Source organism: Quercus suber, unplaced genomic scaffold, assembly GCF_002906115.3.
Source record: "Quercus suber isolate HL8 unplaced genomic scaffold, Cork oak 2.0 scaffold_239, whole genome shotgun sequence".
NCBI lineage: Eukaryota > Viridiplantae > Streptophyta > Magnoliopsida > Fagales > Fagaceae > Quercus > Quercus suber.
Genome location: NW_027069696.1, coordinates 233443 through 246155, shown reverse-complemented (window position 1 = coordinate 246155; position 12713 = coordinate 233443). Strand labels below are relative to the sequence as shown.

The 12713-nt window shown below is 33.7% G+C and overlaps 1 protein-coding gene across 1 annotated transcript; it reads left to right on the top strand.

Moving 5' to 3' along the window:
• Positions 1 to 7624: 7624 nt before the first annotated feature.
• LOC111988756 (gamma-tocopherol methyltransferase, chloroplastic) lies at positions 7625 to 12707 on the top strand (the record flags this gene model as incomplete). Its single annotated transcript, XM_024020544.2, has 6 exons — positions 7625 to 8113; positions 9896 to 10065; positions 10518 to 10622; positions 10772 to 10975; positions 11409 to 11511; positions 12628 to 12707. Coding segments are annotated over exons 1-6 (1017 nt in total), but the record flags the coding sequence as incomplete, so codon positions are not given.
• Between the last annotated feature and the right edge of the window lie 6 nt (positions 12708 to 12713).

Genomic DNA, 12713 nt, shown 5'->3' with positions numbered 1-12713 from the left:
ATAGCAGGAACCAAATCAATTGCTACTAAAATGTAGGGACTAATTTGACTGTGATTCTAAAATATAGGGACTAAAATGGTATTTTCGCCCCCATCTTGTTTTTGACAACCTTCTTTATCGGTGCAAATTGTTTGTGAGTTGTGGCATTCCTTCACTTGGAACGTTCTTCACAATCCTCACTAAATTGCGACATGTGTTTCTCCTAATTTTTTTTCCTAAAATTATGATATTTGGCAAAAAAAATGCCTGCATTTTGTCTTTGTTTGTATATTGAGGGAATATTGATAGAAATGGTCTATTTGGTATAAGCACAATAATACTGTACTTAATTGGTGAAAAAAAATAGTTCAAGGGGTCTAAATCCAACAATATAAAGTTTAGAGGATGTAAATGCAATTCACTACAAAATAAACACTTACAGGATTGAATTAAAAACAAGTCAAAATTAAAGGTTCTAATCTATAATTTATTAGTCTCAAATAAACAAAATAAGCTCACATTATAAGCTTATTTTATTAAATGTTTAATAAATCTCAACACTAAGAACTGAACCACAATGACATAAAACCAATAATTCTAAAGAAAGGGTTTCAAACTTTGTTTAAAATTCAACCTCATCTTGTAACTTTCTATCAAGTTCTTTTACTTTTAACTTTATTCGTTGCTAGTCAAAATCATGCCATTAGACTCTTCCTAAACGATGTAGTTTTAATTTTCACTGATTTTCAATATCAAAAAATAATTTTTGTTTTGTATTTAATTTTAAATAATTGGTTTTAAAATATATATATATTTTGAGGAGGAGTAAAACCCGTCCGGGAGGAGCATCATTGGTTAAAATGGTGTTGTTAGGATCAAGAACTCTATTTTGTCTCTAGTAATAGTTATATCAAGGCACTTTAAATTGTAGTGTTAGTGATCTCAAAAACTTTTACCGAAGCTAAATCCAAAGTGGAGCATATCCGACATAAGATGCTTATTTGCTTGATAATTAGGTTGGATTTAGTGAGAGGTGTGGATTCAGGAGTTAAGGATTGTAAGAAAAGTGTGATCAAGAAGAAGACTATGTTGACGAAGTTGGTGAACACAATTGTCTCTAGCAAAGCAATTCTAGGTGTGGTTGATGAAGTTTTTGACTTCAAAATTGGTGAAATTTTGTATAGATCTATGTATTTGGTTGAAGTTATTAATAGATATTTTTTTTATAAAAAATTTTGGTTAAATCCATCATCATTTTGCTAGGTTTATGTGTAACCACAATACACAATACACACACACACACACACACATATATATATATATATCTTTTATTTATTTATTTATTTATGGGAGTGTTTGAAGATAATGAATTTTGATGTTTTTGTGAAATTTTAGAGATTAGATTGTGTGTAGAAGTTTTGTATTTAGATTGATTTTTTTTTTTTTTTTGCTAATGGTTTTATTTTTAATAGGTTTGATGATTTTTCTTTCCGCTAAAATTGAAGCTTCATCCAAATAATTTTCAATCTAAAAAAAAAAAAAATCCAAAATAAGAATTTCATTTTTTTTAGAGTACAAGATGTTTACAAATATTATATCGTTTATAGGTGAAGATCTTTAAAAATGCAATGCAAGCAAGACTTTTACTCAATTTTCCCCCTTCTTTTCTTTCTTCTTTCATTTTTTTAAAAATATATCAATTTCTATTTTTCCCCAATTATTAGCAGTAATATTATTATTATTATTTATTAAATTTAAGAACTTCAAAAATAACAAAATGTCGTCATTTTTATAAAGAACTTAACATCCATTAAATATAGTGAATGAAATGATTGAATTGAATAAAAATAAAAGTTAAAGAACTAAATTGAACGAATAAAAAATTGTTGCACTGAATTCTATTTTAAACAAAATTAGAGCATATAATATATGATGTAAGGATCAGATGGACTTAGGTCCAAAAAGCCCAAAATAACAAATTTATAGAGAATGGATTGGAAAACTAGGTTTTAGTTGATCCAACGAACACTAAAGTGAGTTCAAATGATAAGAGAACAAAAAGAAAAATGTTAGTATTGAAGAAGAGTTGTCCTCGGCAAGATCCGAGGAGGTTTGTTCTTATGTATTATTCCCAAGTTTAATTACAAATTTGATTCCTGAATGTTACAGTGTTTTTCCTTTGAATTTCTAATCCCCTCTTCTTGTTGCCTCCTTCTTCTTTTATATCATCTTTGCTTCTCATCCCACTTTACACGTGCATGTTAGTGGGTTGGTGTTGATACTTGTCCAATCAACCCTTCCCCCAAGTCACCATATAGTAGTTGTAAGGCTGAAACAACACTGTTCAGGTATCACCTCCACATTAATGCGGCCAGAGAGTTAGCTGTAATGCATTTAATGCGGAGGTAGCAGTTTTCTCCTTAGATATTTTTGGGCACTTTTCTGTCTAATACCTCTTCGATACTTATCAACTTCAACGAGACTTCTTGGTACATCACCCTGAGTGATAGACAACCCCTTCGAACCTCGGCATCAATCAGTCGAGGATGTATTTATCCTCGGCCCACCCTCTTGGGCCATTATGATCAAAGTTAACCTCTATTTACTAACATAGTCATTTCTAATAAAGATTTCTTCTCCTCGGACAACCCCTCGTCCTCAGATTGGGCCACAAACCCGTAACACGAACAAATGATGGACTCTTGGGCAATTCCCTACATATGATTTAACTAAAAGAAAAATCATTTATCTTTTCTTCACAATTTTGCTTTTAGTTTTATGATTTTTTATTTTTATATAATTTGACCCGAACCAANACAACACTGTTCAGGTATCACCTCCACATTCATGCGGCCAGAGAGTTAGCTGTAATGCATTTAATGCGGAGGTAGCAGTTTTCTCCTTAGATATTTTTGGGCACTTTTCTGTCTAATACCTCTTCGATACTTATCAACTTCAACGAGACTTCTTGGTACATCACCCTGAGTGATAGACAACCCCTTCGAACCTCGGCATCAATCAGTCGAGGATGTATTTATCCTCGGCCCACCCTCTTGGGCCATTATGATCAAAGTTAACCTCTATTTACTAACATAGTCATTTCTAATAAAGATTTCTTCTCCTCGGACAACCCCTCGTCCTCAGATTGGGCCACAAACCCGTAACACGAACAAATGATGGACTCTTGGGCCCAATATCCCTACATATGATTTAACTAAAAGAAAAATCATTTATCTTTCTCACAATTATTTCACACCTTTTGTACTTTTAGACATTTTATTTTTATTTTTAGTAAATTTGTACCCGAACCAACAAGATTTTAGTTTTTACTTTTTACCATATTCTGGCTGTAGTACATAAAACGCCTAAATAGCATTCACATTTGAGCCCAATTCATTATACAATGAGAAATTCCTAAAACGCCAAGAACTCGTACCCTAGTCTAAATTATCATTGTCCTCAGAAGTACCTTAGATCCATCCAGCTATGGCCTGTGGTCCTATAATGGCCACACAAGTGGAGACCATTTATAAAAGACAAAAAAGCAGTGCTACATTGCTATGTAGAGTTTACAAGCTTTTTACTGTTTTTATTTGAGTTCGGCCTCCCTCAATTTTTTTATGTATCAATACGATTGAAAATTTACAACATTAGCATATATATATATATATATATATTTGTATTTATAGACTTTCTCAAAATACAAATCCACACTCTGAGTAACATAGTAGCTTATTCTTTGGAATCTATACAATATGTCATCAATATTTATTTTAATTGGTAAAATTTTTTATAATCAAATAATGAATTTTGTTTGAATCTTGTTTATACTAAAAATTTATTCATATTTTAATTTGATGATAAAAGATAATAATTATAGATTAGGCATTATAAATTCAAATCATATTAGGTTGATTAAAAACCAGTTTGATATCAATTTAAATTACTTATTCCAAAAAAGGATAAATTTAAATCAAAATTTTTTTTTGTTGGTATGCTTGAGGATTGAGCTGGGTTTGATAGAATTTGTAGGTATTTTGTTCATGATGTATTGATTAAATTTATGGATTTAAATCTATTTTTTCTTTTGGATAATTTGATTTATGTATATATGTGGATTGATTTTGTTTTGTACGATATTCATTTATGATTTTCTGTGTTTGATTTTCTTGTGTTCTTGTGTTTGATTTTCTGGGTTTGTGCTCGTGTGTTATTGATGAAGAGGACGTTAGATTTGAATTCATGTGTTGTTAATTTTTAATTTTGTTTTTTCCTTCTCTTTTTTTTTTGGTTAAAATTGATAAATTAATTTTTAAATTTCTAAGCTAACGTGGCATTTATTAATTGCCAAATAATTTTTTTAATATAATTTTAATGGCCACGTCAGTACTTATTGTGCTAACAGTACACTTCGTTTACCACATCAGCAATTTCCATTAGTGAGATGACGGTAGGGACTAAAATGGAATGCGTTTTTCATTTTAGGGACCAAAAAGAGTAAAATAGAAAAATAGGGACCAAAATAAAAATGGACTCAAAATACAGGGACCAAAAGTGCATTTATGCCCTTAATGAAATACAATTTGTAATTTATCTTTATTTTTATTTTTTTAATATACACATTACCCTCAAATGTACACTATATGTTATAGCCTCATTCACTCTTTTTTACATGTATATGTTTGTTTTCCAAAAAAGAAAAGTTTTATTATTTTTTTTTAGGAACTCAAAAAAAAAAAGAAAAAAAAAAGAAAAAGAAAAAGAAAAAGAAGATAATTGGCCTATATTGCTTAAAATGATATGTTGAGTGTACTATAGTTTGCCTCACATTTCTTTGAAAGTCACTTTGGATTTTGAGTGAAGTTTCTTGTGTGACTTTGTGTTAGAAGTCTATTCTCTCTCTCTTGTTTGTGTCATGTGTGTCTGATTCTAAAAAAGAAAAAGAAAAAAAGAAATTAACATGTGTGTGTTTGTTTCTTAAAAAAAGAGTAATTGTCTAATATTTATCTCTCCTTAAAAAATTTCTATATTGGTTTTTTAGTGAAGTTCATATTGTGTCTTTATATTAAAACTCCTTTTTCTCTCTCCTATGTGTGGACTAAAATAGGTATTTCTTTTATATATATAACATGAACAAAATTACCTTTACATGTATTCACAGTTGCATAGTTTTCTTTATGAATTTAAATTAACTATGTATCACTATTACATTATCATACAATTTTTTTTCCTCCACCATTCACTATTTGCTATGTCACGCAGTGGCAACTCTAGAAATTTTTTTTAGGGTGGTCACTAAGAAATTTAAATTATCACAATATTTTTCTTGGTTCTATTTTTTAAATAAAAATTAAATTTATTGAATAGCTTGAGCGAGTTATAAATTTTATCTTTTTGTTTTATAATAGGCTTTTTGTTGAATAATTTTTTCACTTGTTGTTATTTGGCCTTATCTTGTTTTTGTTTGGTTTATGTTTGTTGTTATTTGAGCTAATATTTATTTTTTTTTATTTAAGCTTATAAAAAATAGGGATTAAGAATTATATTTGGAAGCAAAATTAATTTTGGAATATTGCTACGTCAACAACTTTTTTACAATAAATTTTATGTCGAAAACTATTATTGGTAGGTAAAAAAATAATATTAACATTTGACCCAAATTAGAATTAATAACAATTTACTGCATTAAATTTGTTGTAAAATTATTGTAAAAATGTTGTAAATATAGTAGCATTACTCTTATTTCTATTAAACCCAAATTTTGGTAATTCTCAAGTCATGATGTTTAAAATTTTTATTAGGATGATTACAATTGATTAGTTTAGCATATAATTTTTTTGACATATATATATATATATATACAATTTTTTTTTGCAAATTAGGATAGTTATGTGATATCCCCTCAAAAAAAAAGAAAAAAAAGATAGTCATGTGACACGCTGGCTTGCCTGTAAAGCCGCCACTAAAGCCGCCACTGATGGCACGTAAGACTTCGTGACAAAGTGTGTCACTAGAATTATTGAAAAATTTTCACTTACCAACCACAGCCAGGAAAGACTACAAGGTCTACAACTATCATTTGTGGACCTACTTTAGTGATTGATTTATTTATTGCAGATATTTAAAACCTTTTCTTTTCTGCTCTGTGCTATTAAAAGGGTCCACCGTGTACGACTGTTCTGCCTCACTATTGTTTCACAACCAACGCAAATAATAAACTGACTGTTGTCAGTGTCAGAGAGAGAGAGAGTGAGAGAGAGTGGGGTTCCAAATCTGATGACTACCATAACAACCACAAACTCATATTCAGAGAGAGAGAGAGTGAGAGAGAGTGGGGTTCCAAATCTGATGACTACCATAACAACCACAAACTCATATCCCCACCTCACGTGCCAATTCCCAACCATCCAGCGCCTCCGCACGTGCCCAAACAGGCATCGCTTCCTCCCTCGCACGTGCGCCCCAGTTACGAGGAAGTTGAAACTCGTTGTTGCGGAGGCGGCGGCGGCGGCGGCGGAGGACGGTGTGCTGAAGAAGGGCATAGCCGAGTTCTACGACGAGTCGTCTGGCGTGTAGGAGGACATATGGGGGGACCACATGCACCATGGGTTCTACGACCCGGATTCGACTGTGGATGTTTCGGGTCACCGGGCCGCCCAGATCCTTATGATCGACGAAGCGCTCCGATTCGCAGGGGTTTCGGGTCGGTTCCTCTCACTCATTCAGTCACTCTTATGCAATCAGCTAGGAGCTAGCTCCAACTTTTAAAATCAAATTTCAAAGCTAATGTTGGTACTGACTGATGACTATGTTTTTTTTTTGAGAAGTGAGTGATGACTATGTTGGTGTTTTGAGTAGGTGTAGTGTTCATAGGTAAGTAGGCTAGGTGTTTTGAGTTTGCGGAGAACGTGATTTTTTTTTTTTTGAGGAACGTGATTAATGCATAGTACACACGTTCAATAAAAGTAGCATTTATGGCAGACAGGGGTTGTATAGACTAAGGAAGGAGAGTCGTGTCACGAAAAATTATAAGAGCATTCACATCAGTGTAGGTAAAATCATGTAAAATAAAAAAAGAAGCTGTTTTTACATATTTTGGCTCAAAATTACACTACATCAGTCCCTCTAAAAATGTCTAAAATTGTGTATATCTATACACGAGCTACAGTAACCGTGTAAATTTACACGGTTACTGTAGCTCGTGTATAGATTAGTTTATTAATTTTTTTCGCTCCTTTTTTTTCTCTCTCTTCTCCGGGCTCAACAACCTCACCACTTCTCATCTTCTTCTTTTTCCTCCGATACACACAAGCACACTCACACAAACACATCCACACACAGCTCCGATCAACACAGATTCACTTGCTCAAAAAAAAAAAAAAAAAAAAAATAATAGTTATGTGATATCCCCTCAAAAAAAAAAAAAAAAAAAGATAGTCAGGTGACACGCTGGCTTGCCTGTAAAGCCGCCACTAAAGCCGCCACTGATGGCACGTAAGACTTCGTGACAAAGTGTGTCACTAGAATTATTGAAAAATTTTCACTTACCAACCACAGCCACGAAAGACTACAAGGTCCACAACTATCATTTGTGGACCTACTTTAGTGATTGATTTATTTATTGCAGATATCCCCTTTTCTGCTCTGTGCTATTAAAAGGGTCCACCGTGTACGACTGTTCTGCCTCACTATTGTTTCACAACCAACGCAAATAATAAACTGACTGTTGTCAGTGTCACAGAGAGAGAGAGAGTGAGAGAGAGTGGGGTTCCAAATCTGATGACTACCATAACAACCACAAACTCATATCCCCACCTCACGTGCCAATTCCCAACCATCCAGCGCCTCCGCACGTGCCCAAACAGGCATCGCTTCCTCCCTCGCACGTGCGCCCCAGTTACGAGGAAGTTGAAACTCGTTGTTGCGGCGGCGGCGGCGGCGGCGGCGGAGGACGGTGTGCTGAAGAAGGGCATAGCCGAGTTCTACGACGAGTCGTCTGGCGTGTGGGAGGACATATGGGGGGACCACATGCACCATGGGTTCTACGACCCGGATTCGACTGTGGATGTTTCGGGTCACCGGGCCGCCCAGATCCTTATGATCGATGAAGCGCTCCGATTCGCAGGGGTTTCGGGTCGGTTCCTCTCACTCATTCACTCACTCTTATGCAATCAGCTAGGAGCTAGCTCCAACTTTTAAAATCAAATTTCAAAGCTAATGTTGGTACTGACTGATGACTATGCTTTTTTTTTGAGAAGTGGGTGATGACTATGTTGGTGTTTTGAGTAGGTGTAGTGTTCATAGGTAAGTAGGCTAGGTGTTTTGAGTTTGCGGAGAACGTGATTAATGCATAGTACACACGTTCAATAAAAGTAGCATTTATGGCAGACCCGTTGTATAGACTAAGGAAGGAGAGTCATGTCACGAAAAATTATAAGTTTATTTGTAGAGGTTTTATAAATTGATATGATACCCATTATATTAAAGAATTCAAATAATATTATGATCAAAGTGACATTAGTTTTATTCAAATTCACATTAGAATGTAAATTCTCTGCAGTAAAATTGGTAATAATTTTAACATTTTCTTTTATCAAATTATTATGGTCAATTCCTTTTCCATTTTATGTGAGCTTGACTAAAATCCAAATTTGTCTATAGCTGATGTCATGCTCCCTGCAAAATCATGTTCCTCGTTTTTCTTTTCTTTCCTTCCATCATTCCTTAAAAGGAACAAAACAAGACAACTATTTACACCATTTTAGTTTGACATTGCTTCTAAATCGGTCTATTGACTATAAAAACTTGTAAATACACTATCAAATATTACAATAATGTCAATATTTCCTTTCCATTAACATCTGTTTAGAATACTGCCACTAATCCACCTAAAAATGACATTTTGAGTTGAAAAGAAAAATAATGTTGTTTACTAGTGGTGAAAATGTGACATATCATAAAGGAGGGGTCCCCTCAAACTTACAATATTGGGGTTCTGAATTGTAAGTTTTGCAATTTGAGATACTAATTTAGAAGCTATACCAAACTTACATGTGTAAATTACATTTCACTCTTTCATTTTTTTTCACTCTAAATTCATTGCTACCTTGTTGCCCATATTCTTTCTTTTTTTGGGAAATTTAAGTTGTTCCTGCCAACTGCAGACTACTTACTTAGATGAGTTGGAGATCTTTGGGAGAGAGGAATGTAGGTCTGGTTTATTAACATTGATGATGCTCTAAGGTTTTCTCCACAAAAGCAGTGAATGGATATGTTTGATTCTTCCTGCATTCATGACAAATTGGGAGCACTCTTCATGAATTTGCCCTGACCAAAGATGTGGAAGAAAGAACTAAATAGAGATTGTTATATAAGAAATTTGTCATTGTCACTTGACCAAACAAGCTTGTATTATACATAGGAACCATCTCATCAATTTGTAGTTTGTAAGGCTCCTATTAGTACTTTTAGTTGTTGCCAATGAATTCTAGCTTAGGTGGCACCTCCTCCCTCTATAAGTTTCAAGTGGAGGGTAAGGATGTGGGTTTAGGACTCATTGGAAGCATGTGTAACTTACCAGTTAAAAGATAATAATACTTTTATTTGTTTAAATATTCCAGGCGCCTGTATGACTACCAATTTTTCACACTGTACTTCTTAGCCTTCTGCATGATGCAGGTTTAGAGACCTTATAAATTATTTCAGTTTATTTTTATTTTCTGAGTTTGATAATGCAGTAGGGTTAGTTTTCACTTAATTAATTCATTTCTGGTGATTAGAGGTTGTTGAATTGTTGGAGCACTGGAGTTTTTCTGTTCACACCTTTCTTTGTACTTCTAAATGTGCTTGTGCTCATGTTTGTGAATGAAAAGATGGGCTTTCAACAGCTTCTTGTTTCTTCTGAATTGGTTTGCAGAGGACCCAACAAAAAGGCCAAAAAGTGTAATTGATGTTGGATGTGGGATAGGAGGTAGCTCTAGATACATAGCAAGTAAATTTGGGGCCAAATGCCAAGGTATCACTCTTAGTCCCGTCCAGGCCCAAAGAGCCAATGCTCTTGCCGCTGCTCAAGGACTATCCGACAAGGTAAATGCAAACTCTTTTCGTTTTTAGGACATTCAGCTTGTCATTCATATATTGGTAAAGATGATTACCAAATGCATACTCATAAGGTCTGGAATATTATTATTCGTCTCTTGATAAGTTTCTGAAAGGTCAGTCCCTTGCTTTGTCTAGAGTCTTATTGATGGCTTAAGATATAAATCAATGCTTATAGCAGGCCTTAGGAGGTCTGTGATTTTTAAGAAACATGGGGGCAGGTTTTGGATGTGTGTCAAAGTTATAATTTATATAACTAAAAGATGTTGAACTAATTTTTAAAACCTCTAATCTGACTTGCTGGAAGAACTGTCGTTGGAGATGCTCCAGTTTTTCTTGTTTTCATTCTGCTGAAAGACCTTTGGGACAAACCTACTTGTTTGGTCTGAGGCAATTTGATTACTCCCTGTAACAAGGACATAGCAATGTAAAATTAGCAGGCTTCCTTTCAAGTCGCAGATGCTTTGGAACAACCATTTCCTGATGGGCAATTTGATCTGGTGTGGTCCATGGAGAGTGGTGAACACATGCCTGACAAAGCAAAGGTTCTTTGTGTCTTTAATAGTTCCATCTCAATAAGTTCTTTTCAATGCCTTTAGTTTTGACTTGGAAGCCAGTTTATGCCTGAAATTTCTTTCCAAATTTATGTTGGATTTCAACTCTGTCTGTCTCTCTCTCTCTCTCTGAATGGCAGTTTGTTAATGAGTTGGCTCGAGTTACAGCCCCAGGAGGCACGATAATAATAGTAACATGGTGTCATAGGGATCTGTCTCCTACTGAGGAATCTTTGCAGCCGTGGGAGAAAGAACTTTTGAACAAGATATGTGATTCCTTTTATCTTCCTGCATGGTGTTCAACTGCTGAATATGTCAAATTACTGCAGTCCCTCTCTCTCCAGGTAATTTCCAATCTAATAATTCTAGCACCACATACTTTATCACAATTGTCTTACATGACAAATTGTGAGTTGTGGAAAAAAAATAATAGGTTCATATAATACTAACAAATAGCTAATCATAATCTACCATGTAAGATAGTTGTGTCAAAATGTGAATGTGAAGTACTAACATTATTTTTGCCAACCAAATTGGGTACGACAAGAAGGGCATGGAACACTAGTATTGGAGCCCAAATCATTTATTTAACTCTTCAAATCAAGGCTAAAGTTGATAAGAAAACAAAATACTTTCAAACCTACTTTTGAGTTCTGGGATTGATCAAGTGGCAACTTGCAAGTACTTTTGACAGCTCATTTAAAGTTGTATCTTGTCATTGGAAAACTTCAATTATGTACATGTGACGACAATAAATTTCCTAGTTTGTCTCGGCAGGATATTAAGGCAGAAAATTGGTCTCAGTATGTTGCCCCGTTTTGGCCGGCTGTGATTCAGTCAGCATTGACATGGAAGGGCCTCACATCACTGTTACGAAGTGGTAAGCTTGACAATTCTTGTGGTAGTTAAAATTTAGAGCAACAATAGACACAAAATTTATAAAAATATTTTTTACAACTCACAAGGTCATAAATTATGATAGGAGTAACAACACTTGAGCGTATCACTAACATTTCTTTTATTATATATAAATAACTTTAAAACGGAATTGGTACTTGAAAACACCATTGCTTATTAACAATTTTAAACTTTTACTAACAAAGTTGGCTCCAATACCAGTTTATTGGAATTTGAGTTTAACAAAAGCACATTTGCATAAAATAAGAAATAAAAACATTAACACAAGATGACGAATAGTTAAAACGTTTTGACCAACTTTATGCTTACATCCATGTGTTATGCCATAATCTATGTCAAATGATATGGATTACAATAACTCTCAATACAAGCCCAAATCCCGATACACATAAAACGAAGATTGAATATTAACTCACAAACTATTAAGAGTTCAGTAACTCAATTAATGTTTCTTGGTGTTTCTAAAGAATACATCTAGAGTTTAATTTCCACATTCCCAACTATCAAATTATATAGTTATATACCACACTAACTCACAAATTTAACACTTTCATAGACCAAAACTCTAATACACATCATGATGTTCACAACCTAACAAAACAAACAAACTCACAACCAACACATGCAAGAATCTTTTTTCTTTCCACCCAACATAATTATTAATCTACATTTTAAGAAAACTCACTTATATTCTTCTATGAGTTTTCGCCTCTCCTTATATGAAAGAAATTCTTGGACCAAAGCCATTAAACCTATATATATATATATATAAATTATGTTTTACTACTTATTCTTTGGTGAATAAGGAATATAACATTATTTTTTGATAAGCAATATCAGTTATATTTTATTTTAACAATGAATAGAATCGATTTCCACCCTAAGAAAACTGAAATAATAGTTAATCAATTCAAAATACGTATTTGAGACAATTCCTACCATATAATTTTGCAATATGTGTTCTGCCCTTGGTCACTATTTTGTTTTGGTACAAAAAGCATTAGCTTTCAGTTAATCCAATTTTGTAGTTTGTGCCTAAGGGGTAAGCTAAATTTGTGCCTAATTTCGAGTGTATCAGGATGGAAAACCATAAAAGGAGCACTGGCAATGCCATTGATGATAGAAGGATTTAAGAAGGATCTAATTAAATTTGCTATCATTACA